The 11,373-nt window shown below is 38.0% G+C and overlaps 1 protein-coding gene across 1 annotated transcript in view; it reads right to left on the bottom strand.

Moving 5' to 3' along the window:
- Ap1s2 (adaptor-related protein complex 1, sigma 2 subunit) overlaps nucleotides 1-9,353 on the bottom strand; it is a gene marked incomplete at its 5' end in the record, with an annotated part of 18,897 nt that extends 9,544 nt beyond the window's left edge. The window contains 3 exon segments of the mRNA XM_005409152.2: nucleotides 1,814-1,951; nucleotides 2,483-2,591; nucleotides 9,175-9,353. Of these exon segments, the coding sequence (XP_005409209.1) occupies nucleotides 1,814-1,951; nucleotides 2,483-2,591; nucleotides 9,175-9,353 (426 nt within the window).
- Nucleotides 9,354-11,373: the final 2,020 nt, after the last annotated feature.

Raw genomic sequence — 11,373 nt, 5'->3', positions numbered from 1 at the left:
TTGTGAGTTCGAGACCAGCCTTGGCTACAAAATGAGTTTAAGGCCAGCCTGAACTGCATAGCGAGACACTGTGTCAAAAAGACAAAAAAAAAAAAAAAAAAGAAACAACAACAAAAAGAGAGACAAATATGAAAAATTCTCAATTCTTAATCTCGGTTTTGACCTATTTTTTTTTAAGTTTGATTAGTCAATAGTAAAATAGGAGGGCACTAATGTTAAAATCAATTTTGCAACAGTGGATATGAGCTTGTAGTTAGCACACCTGATGTTAAAAATAAGTCTCCAAAGGGAAATGTTTGCAATCAATGAGAAAACCACCATGGCAAACTGTACACACAAGGAAAGGGGTCTGTGTTCATTTCACTATGGAACAGTAGAAGGTATGAGGGTTGCCAATAAACTACTTCACTATGCAGGCACTCAGCACTCTTGATAACTCAAGTTCACTGCCGCACAAGGCGCTGTCCTCACATCTAACAGTCATACGATGTCACCTCAACTTCTAACAAGCCCCACACCCACTGATGCAGGGAGATTCCCTAGCGCCTCTCCTTACTTCATTTCCTTTAAAATGTGCCATTTCCGTAACAATAAAATGTTTAAAAATTGAGATTAAAGTCTCCTTTAATAATCAAAAAAGACAAGGACAAACAAATATGTAATGCTCAAGAAGGGGCTAAAATAAGCTGAAAATACAAAACTATACTTTTTTTCCCTTCTTTTTTGGTACCAGGAATCGAAGTCAGGGCCCCACGCTTGCTAGGCAGGCGCTATACTGCCGAGCTACATTCCCGGCCCCAAAACTGTGCTTTTAATGCATCTGGAAAATAAACCTGTGGGTCAGAAATATTCAAGACATCATATATATATATATATATATATATATATATATATATAATATGTGTGTGTGTGTGTAAAATAAACATATAATATATAAATATAACAACTACCTTAATGAAAACACACTGCCTTAAAAAAAAAAAACACACTGCCTTTTTTGTATTTAGTAACCTTTTCACATGCTTTAAAACCATAATTCACTCAAAAGTACAATTCAATTTAATACCTGAATTAAGGTATCATAGAAAAAGTTAGCTTTATGAAATTTTAAACTTCAGAAACAGAAAGTGCTTAAGCACCAAATTCACACTCAGGCCAGCATCACTGTGGTTAGGAGAAAGGGGAGAGGCTTGTTAGGGTTCTGCGACACGGAAGGAACACAAGAACATGGTCGTTTGGACAGAACATGGTTTGTTACTTAGGAAGAGCAAGAAGCACAAATACTTTTTAGCTTTGTTAACATAAGACTAGAGGGTTCTATAGTAAGTATAATTAGAAAACACTAATATTTGCTTGGCTTTTGTATTTACTTAATGAACATGAGGTGAAAAGATGAACCAATTTGGAATGAAAATGTCGTAATCTCACAGTCAACTCCTAATTATCCACACTAATGAAAAAAGGGGATTATTTTAAGTAATTCCAAAAAAATGGACGGAGAATTCTCAATTTACTGTTACTGTTGGCCAATTTTTTCCCTTAAAGTAGTCTGTCCCCTGATAGCTTAGACCTCAATGTTTTAGGGACCCAAAATGGGCTGTCAAGAATAGGCCTAACCAAAAGATCATTTCCAAAGTGAATCATCCATCCATAGATAACTGAGTTGATGTGACTGACACATATTCCAATGAATAAACTGCACGTGAACACTACATGCCAAGCATGCTCTGGAGTGATTTCTCAAATTGTAACAGTGATTTCCCTAGCAATAGCAAAGCATGCTAGCACCTTGGCCAGGGAACAAGCAGCTTACCTCCTGCAGCAGGTCGGCCTGTTCAATTGCTTTAAGGACATTTTTCTTGGATGTTTCCTGAACTTCTCCTCCCAAAAGAAATTCATCCAGAATAAAATAGGCCTTCTCAAAATTAAAGATGATGTCAAGTTCACACACCTGAAAAGCAAAACACAAAAACAAAAAATTGTGAAAGCCAGATGCTTACTTACCATCAGTAAATAAAATCTGAGCAGAATATATCGATATTAATTCTTTCTAAAAATGGCAATTACACTAAGAACCATTGATTTAAGTAAGTTTCATTCTTAAAACTCAAGTATTTGAAAAGAGAATACCTGCAAAATAAATACGATCTGGCCCGGTCTACTCCCAATGTAACTTAATATGATTAAACTGCTAACCGTATCTGAATTTTGTACTAAGTGCTCCCAAAATATTAACGTTTGCAGTTGGATTCCTTTCTATTTTATTATTTTAATTCATTCTTACCATCATAATTAAATGAGTGAGTCTACAGGGCCAGTAATTCTTTTAGTTAACTGACTAGAAACATTGACAAGAAAAACTCATTTCTGCCTTCTCTCTACAGTTTAGAGTCCCAAAGACAACCAAATAATCAACTTGTTAGAGAAAAGAGTTTAAAAAATAAAAATACTATGGCATTCAATTTCTTAAAATATTACTCACACTGCCAAAATACTTGTCAAGTAATTCCACATAACGATGAATTATTTCCAGGGTAATTAGTTCATTGTCCTGATCCTCAATAGCACAGCAAAAATACAGACTAGCATATCTGTAACAAAACACAAATGTGGAAAAAAACATTACCCCTATAATCACCTTTTCCAAATATGTTTTCATGTCCAATTGTGAAAGACCTCATGCTGTAAGCATGTTTATTTCTTTTACAATAGTACAGATTATTTTTCTCCTAAACTACAAAATATACGCGTTAGAGAAATTTTGAAAAGCTCAGGCAGACAAAAAGAAAAAAAAAATTATTCAGTTATACCACCCAAAAAGAGTAACTGATTTTGCTCATCTCTTTCAGGTTCCTTTCTATAAACATTTCAAAACACAGCTGACCCAAGTATTCTTAAATTTATTTAATCAGAACAACATATACTATATTGTTAATTCAAACTACAAGGAAACAAGGAAGAAAATTGAAAGTGTTGTCAACATGAAGTCAATGTTTTGGAATGCCAAACACAGCGAAGACCTCAAGTCATGAAAGATCAATGAGTTATCAGAGTGAAGTCTGGGGACCAGGGATATAGCTCAACAGCATAGGCACCTGCCTGGCAAGCACAAGGTCCTGAGTTCAATTCCCGGTGCCAAAAAAAAAAAAGGCATCAAAGTGAACCCACCAATGTACCAGCACCCAGATCACAGGACATTATGGAGGCCTGAAGCCCCTCTAGTCAGAGCCTCCCACCAGCAGGGGTAACCACTATCTCAGCTTCTAACGGCATAGAATGTTTTGAAAAAGGAGGTTTCTATGACTGTGGAGTAAACCCCAAGAAAAGAACAAGAGTTCTAATTTATTACAGAAATTAGAGAAAGAGAACTGAAAGTTCTTAAGGGACTTAAAGTCACTTAAGGGAAACTGAGACCTGTTTTCAAATTTTCCAAGTCCTTGGAAAATGTTGTTGAACTGAAGCTTCTGCCAAGTTGTGTGCTGCTCAACTAACAAATAGGTTATTTACTCAGACTCTCCTCCAAATTAGGATTATGGCATATAGGACTGGGTCACCCAAGAAAACCAAACTTATTAATGAACAATCTTGAGGCATAGCAGCTCCTCTGAGGAAGATTAACTCAGTATTTTAAAATGGTTCAAGGGCATTTAAAGCTTTGGGGAAGAAAGAAAATAAGAACTAAAATATTCTAAACAAATCTCAGTTGAAATGGTAATTTTCACTGAGGAGTACTTAAGTGATTTTGAGAAAACACAATGGGCAATTACGGCTTATGGCATTAATGTAAAATAATAACACACAACCTCAGTTTTGAATTCCTACTTCTCTGTATGAAAATATTCTAGTATTTGCAACCGTACTAATTTTAATATTATCAGAGACATTTTATTTGATCTTTTCAACAGCAAGTGCTACCCTCCTTGATTACAGATTAAAACAAAAATATAAATCGATGAGGCCCAAAGCACTACTCCTACAAGAAACCCAGACCTCCCACTTTAACTCTAGCCATTTTTCCATTCTATCATATCAACTCCTTTGTCATACAAATCGTGACTTGCATTTTCAGTAGATTATTTACAGTGTGGGTCTGGGCAGTCTTACTGAGTAGGCACTTCAATGTGTTCATTTATCATCATGAAGGGAATACATCATGGGAGAGACAACAGGACACTGCCTTCAACTCTTAACAAAGTGCTTCTTTTCTTTCTCATCATCACCCTGTTTTTGTTTATCTGTTTAAAATGAAATGGGATAATGCAACTCTCCATCCTAACTCATGCTTTTGAATGGGATTTTCATTTCGGAGAAAGTGACACAAAGGATACATAAGAGTCTGAATTAAGAAAACTTAAGGTTAAAGAGAATAAAAATGGTGGATTAAATACCAGATCTGGCTACTTGATATGAACAGAATACCAAAGAATTCTATGTAAGAGTTTACTAATAGTCCATTTTGAGTAAAGTTCCTCATTTTCAAGATTTCCTAGCCAGGTGTCATGACCACACATTGCTCACACCTGTAATCCCATTGTTCTGGGAAGCTGAGGCAAGAGGATCACAAGTTCAAGATCAGCTTGGGTAACTTAGGAAGAATCTGCCTCAAAATACAACATTAAATAAAAGGGCTAGGGATGTAGCTCAGTGCAAAGTCCTTAGGTTCAATTTCCAGTACCACAAAAAACAAATAAACAAACCTTTTTTCAGTGTTACAGTTAATCTAATGCTTGCAGGTCCTCACACCTTATCTGTAGTACTGCCTCTTTATTTACAAATAAATAGTATTCAAATCCAAGTCAAAGGTCCTAAAATTGTATGAATCATTCAGAAGCATGGATCTAAAAAATAATCTGATGTGCCTAAACATCAGCCAATAACATTTTAAAAAAGAAAACTACCCTCCAACACTATGTAAATTTTGTGTGTGTCTCTTGTGCAGTGCTGGGGATGGGGACGGAACCCACGGCCACAGTAAGTGTTAGCAAGTGCTCTACCACTGAGCCCTTCTCCCCTCCCTCTAAATGTTTGCTTTCACTAAGAATACAAGAAGGGCCATCCAATTAATGAATTCTTCCTTGCAGGTGAATAGATAGCTATCAGGATGATAAGATAATCTTTCAGAAAGCTTAGGGACGGAGAAACAGAAGCATAATAATAGGTACCACTGACTGGGTCCTCACTTTAGGAGAGGCACTAGTAAATGTTACCTAAGGCTTTTGCATACTTCACCATTTTAATCTTCACAACAACCCTACCAAAGACACCATTATTATTTGCATTTATAGGAGACCCAGGTTTGAGCAACCTGCCCAGAACAACAATTTGGCCCCGCAGCTCAAGTTTGACATTAAAAATCAGAGCTAGCAACTGTATTAAAATAATCTTGCACCTGACAAAATTAAAATATGTTCAAAGCAATATTTTAAGAGCTTGGAAAAGAGAAATAAAAGCATCACACTGATTTAGTAAAGGATTACCAAGAGAACCTGAAGTGTACCCCCTCTATTTTTAGTATCAAATGGTTTTTAAAAATTCGATAATGAGCTCATTTTGTTTTCTTAGTGCGTATTTGTAAGTCTAAGTCAGAAGTAAAATTAATAATAGACTAGTAAGAAGAAAGGTATGTTTGGTTATTTTTAGCACAGTGGATTAAGGCTTACTCTAATTACTGGCACTCAGAACATCTGAAAGTGCCTATTCTTATATTCAAAACACATGACTTTTCTGCAGTCAGCTAAATATCAGCTGACTGTGGGTGAATGGAGTTAAACTGTTCTCAATACCCACTGGTATGTCATTAGAAATTCTTTTTGTTAGTAAAGAAAATCAATAAGTACCGTTCAACAAATTCTCAAGCTAGTAATGTGGGAATGTGTACATTTTAAAATTAATTCTAAAAGACTTTCATCCAATCCCTGTTCCATAAAATGCTGCATAAAATAGAAATCAGAAAGCATACAATATTTTGTCTTCAAGAGCATTTATTTTAGGGACAAAGAAAAATGGCAAAGGGACTTGTTCAAAGTCACAAAGCCAGCTTAATGGCATTCAAAGGGACAGAGCTCAAGCCCTCAGATTTTCAGTCTGTCTTTTCAGCTATATTATCACTATATCCCTACCTCTGCTTCTCCAAAAGGGGAAATCTATCTATGCCAAACCAGGATGAAGAACATGGATGAGACAATTTAACAAGACATAAAAAGCTAGACATGGCAGCTCATGCCTGTGATCGCAGCCCTCTGGGAAGCTGAGGCAGGAGGATCACAAGTTCAAGCTTGGCCTGGGCAACTTAGCGAGAACGTGTCTAAAAGGAAAAGAAAAATGCTTGCTGATATGAATGGCAAAAGTGCTAGTTCAGAATTTCTCAGGAGCTAAGCTGTACAGTAATTCTCTCGGTTAATTAAGAAGGTCTTTTCTTCCAGATGGAGCAGGGAAAACAAATCATCTGCTAATGTCAACAAAAAACATGTCACTATGTGGTAAGTAGACGAGTTTTCAGTATGAAATGGGCAGGGGGGAAAGCACACAGAAAACATACGTATACATTCCATGTTCTATACGTGAGAATTTTTCAAGTCCACCTTTTATTTAAAGGAGATTTGATCTAAGTATTAGAATCCATTAGATTTCTCTTTATAACTTTTTAAGAAAAGCAGCAGCCCAACAGGGACAGGCTGGGTAGCATGTATAAGGACACCAAGGAGCTCTTTCCTTCCTTCCTTCCTTTTAACAGCCCATTCACAGGCTTGATTCCCTTGCTAGTATTTTCCTCCTCCACACGGGGGACTCCTTTCCCTATCTAGAAATAGGCTTAAGCCTCACACTTTTTTTTTAACCCTGTCTATGGATGGTTACCACCTCTTCTGTCCTTCACAGTAAATCTCCCCAAAATAGTCTACATCTGCTACTTAAATTCCTCTACCTCTCCATGCTTTGCCCCACTACATCAAGAGTTCTGTCTCTACTACTCCCCACTGAAAATGTTCTGGCAAAGGGCTTTTATGAAATGCTCACGATAAAATCAAATAGACTCTTCCTTCACTTTCAGGTGACATGTGGCATTCGGGCTCTTACTTGAAACTCTCTGCCTCCGACTTTACTGACCCACCACTTACTCTTTGGTTCTCATTCCACTCTACAGGTCACTTCTTTATTTTGTTTGCCTGCTGCTTGTAGGGCCGTTTATCTAACACTTTCTGCCTAGTTTTCCCCAGAATTCCATGCCTGTGCCCATCAGACCCCCTCAGAAAGCCAGGCATCTCTTAATGGCAGTCATATAGCACCCCAACATCAGCTTGCTGGAAGAGAAGCTGAGTTCTCTAGTTCACCATTCACCGAATTAGCCGAACCAAAAATGTGCTCACGAGTTCCTTCCTTTCTTTGGCTGTCATCCCCACTTCCCTTATCAAACTTACATAGGTAACAGCGCTCCTGTCCAGACTCTTGGTTTAGAACCTCATTATCACCCAGTATTCTACTGCTCTGCCATCACCACCTCAGTCCTTCGCCTTCCCCATCCATATCTCCTAGGAATCTTTTAAGAAATGCACATTAGAACTGTGTTAACTCCTATTTAAAAGCTTTGCCTCCAAAAAGATTTGAGTTGCAGGCCCATGTCAGTCACTAGCATATAACCTTGGCCAAGCCACTTACCAAATTCTCATTTTTTCTAAAATTGCAATTCAGTCAACAACACTGTTTTTCAAATTTAGGAACTATCTTATGCAGAGCGTGGAGTTCAAGTGAGCATGGGGACAGAATACCTGATTTCCTAAGAGTAGCTACACTTCCATTTATTTTAAGCTTCTATCCCTGGGGCAAAAAGCTTAAATAAAAATGGTCTTGACTAGATTATTCTAAGACATCTCCCAGCTCTGAAATGCTATGATTTTTCTATGATCTTTCTCAAAAAGTACTAAATCAATCACTGGATACAAAATCACCTAAACGTGATTAAATTCATTCTCTCTATATAGTACATAGGAAACTTTCTATGTCCTATAATTTCCATTTCTGCCCCTCTACCTCTCCCATAAAATAACCCATCCATATTTGGAGTGCAATAAAGGAAAGAGATGAAATCATTTGTCTTTTTCACCTGCATGATATTCTACCTGTTTAGTTCCTTGCATACTCCCATACAAGAGAATTTTTTATACGCAGAAATGCTTTCATCTTAAATTCAGTAAATTATTCAAAAGGGAACAGAAATGGGGAAGAAACAAAATAAATGTTCTTTCAAGAAATGTTCTGAACAGGGTGTGGTGGTGCATGCCTGTAATCCCAGTACTCTGGTAGGCTGAGGCAGGAGGAAACAGCCCGGGCAACTTGGCAAGACACTGTCTCCAAATAAAAAAAAGAAGGGTCTGGGGATGTAGTTCAGTGCAAAGGCCCTCAGTTCAATCCCCAGTGTCACAAAACAAAACATTTTCTGTAAAAGAAGAAATTATAGTTCATTTAACATGCTTGGAACAACCTTGAGAAATTTAAGACAATCAAAGAGTTTCCTCAAATATCAAGAAATTACAGATGCATACCATTTTTAAAAAATTTCAGTGTAAAAACCCAATCTGAGTCATTTTGCAACACTGATTTCTTTAAAAAAATCTATCCGAAACAAAACTATTATATCTAAGCACACCACTGCCACAGCAACAAGTATATTTCAAATAAATAAATACTACTACTAACAGTTCTTCAATATTTGTAATGACTGAAATGGTTTATCTACCCAAGATCCTCATAAAGTTTTCAAAATTAGATAAAAGGAACATCAAATATCAGTCATTACTTTAGAAATTTGCGGAGAAAGAATTAGACTCTCATTTATGCTTGTCTAAATGTAGAGAATTACTCACGTAATATAATTTGCCCCTGTAATGAAATGAATTCACTGAAATTTTCTAAAAAGACAATTAAGCATGAATAATCAGTTGTGTCCTTAATTATGTAACTTGGTTTCAAGATGATTTCCCTGCTTTTACCATTTTAGTCTGGGTAATCAATCAAAACAGCAATTATTTTAAAACACAAAGGTTTCCTTTAAACCTATTTCACCTAAATATTTATTAATCACTATTTATAAGTACCATTCAAAAGTCTGCTATTTCCCCATCATGAATGACCTAACATTCGATTCTGCTGCTTCATCTTTCCAATAAATAGAAATTTTACCTTTTGTAAACAATCTTCAGATCTCGCCACTCAAGGAAGCTGCACATTTTAGGTTTCCTTGCTAAGACGGTTTGAACAAGTTCTCTTGTGATCTTTTTCTTCTCTTTGTCTGACAGTGGGACATACCATTTCTGCAGTCGAAGCTTTCCCTGACGACTAAAGAGCAACATAAACTGCATCTGTTAAAGTAAATAAAATCGAGATTACATGTGATACTTGAATCAATAGTTAAGACTCAGAATACACTGTGCTTCAGAGAAGCTTCAGGAGCAAGGCATTAAACTGACCAAATGACTAGTAGCCATCAATATCTCTATGCCAGTTAAAACAGCAGGAAATTCTTTTAGGAAAATCTTATACTAGATGCAAACCTTGCCTTCCCACCTCACGCAGCTCCACACGCGTTTGGAGGAGTGTGGGGAAAAAAAAGAAAAACTGGTAATAAGTTGTAGTAAAATCTTTAAAGAAAAAGAGGACTCTGGTAATTTAAGAAACTGTTTTCTACCTGTGCTATACATTCCACATTCTCTACATGCATCAGAAGAGAACTGTAGACATCAATTGATTTAGGTACATTTGGGAGAAAAAGGAGACCTATTTTTCAGCCTGCGGCCGTTCCAGTTCCACGCTGAATTACTTGCAGGCAGACTGCTTATCACTGAAAATGCTCTCTTCAATTCATTCTAGCAAAAACAGAATGACCTAAAATATTAATCCCCCCCCAACCTTACAAATATACGTTTTTCTTAGGCAAAACCTGATTTTAAGTTATGTCTTTCCCCCTTTCTAAAAAATCCAACATAAACATGCACACAATTAAGAACTGAGTTAATGTATTATGAGACTACAAAGCTTGAAAAAGCTAAGAGTTATACAAATTCAGAGACATACCAAATATTACATCTAAAACAATAAAAGACAGCATTTACCGATGGAATGGAATGCCAAATTCTAGTGTATTTTATACTTAATTTGTATGGATTTCTTTGAAATCTGCAAGTCTGTTGATTAATCTACTTTTCTTGAGGCAAGCATTTTGTAATTCAACCGGTCATTTCAACTACAGATAAGTATTGCTTTTACAAAGGTAATTTAAAGGTAGAATCAGATTTTTTTTCTTTTAATCTTTGTAAGTTCTTTAAAAGTGTAAATGCAAGTAATAGTCAAGCCTGACTCTTAGTATTCACACCATCTTGAATTTGAACCTGGGGAGGGGGAGTTTACATAACCAATGTAGAATAAAATGGGCTCTAAATTTCGACCGAGATAATGTTGATCTTTGCAAAAACCCAAGAAGGCATCGACAAGACACTGTATCTGGAAATTTATGACGTGGCAATTTAACTTTATTGAAGTTAAATTTGGTTTATTACTCCAGTTTTCATGCTTCCGTAGCATAAAATACACGGGTACTACCAGTGATATCAAAGTGCTTCCCATAGAAGTCCTGAAGATAGCCGCATTCGAAGAGCACAGCAAGTGAAACATCAACTGGACATTTAACGCAAACCCGCTACCAGAACTTGGAAAAGAATGGACTCCTTATTCCTAGATCTGGGTGACCCAAAGGGGAGGGAGTTTGCGTGTAGAAAGAGTATGGGTTTCAGGCTGTCTGAAGCAGGGTCCGGTATCCGCCCTACACTTTGTAGGACGAAAAAACAATGTGCTCGCCTTAAAATAAATTATGTGCTAACACGGGACGAAACCCGATTGCAGGGCACACATATTTCTTCCCTCTCGTTAAAAACCAGAGCTTTGATTTTGTCGCAAATCCCAAGGCACCACAATTCCTCGAGACTGGTATTAATAACAATGGGTTCAGCCCTGACTCGGCTCGGGTCCAGCGTTCCTCGGGTCCCGCCGTCTCCGATGCCTCCCCCTCCCAGGGCCACACTCCATCACCGCCCGAGTCCCGGCGAGGTGACAGGCAGCAGCGGAGTAGACAATGGCATCCGGGGCCGCGCAGGGGGCGCCCAGAGTCCGCCGCCGCCGCCCCCCCAACCTCCGGCCCCTCCCAAAGATGCCCCGCAAAACTTGAGGCGATTCCCGAACCACAGGTGCCGCGGGTCGCCCGCGGAGCCCGGGACCCGTCCCCGCACCCCCGGCTCAGCTCAGAGCGGCGCGCCCGGCGCGGAGCTGGAGAGAAGTGAGTTGCGGGGCGCCGCGCCCCACAGGCGGGTCGGGCGGGCTCGGGGTGGG

The sequence above is a fragment of the Chinchilla lanigera genome, unplaced genomic scaffold (assembly GCF_000276665.1).
Source record: "Chinchilla lanigera isolate Chin_1 unplaced genomic scaffold, ChiLan1.0 scaffold00118, whole genome shotgun sequence".
NCBI classification, from domain to species: domain Eukaryota; kingdom Metazoa; phylum Chordata; class Mammalia; order Rodentia; family Chinchillidae; genus Chinchilla; species Chinchilla lanigera.
Note: the sequence above shows the minus strand (reverse complement) of the source record. Positions and strands in the feature narration are given on the sequence as shown.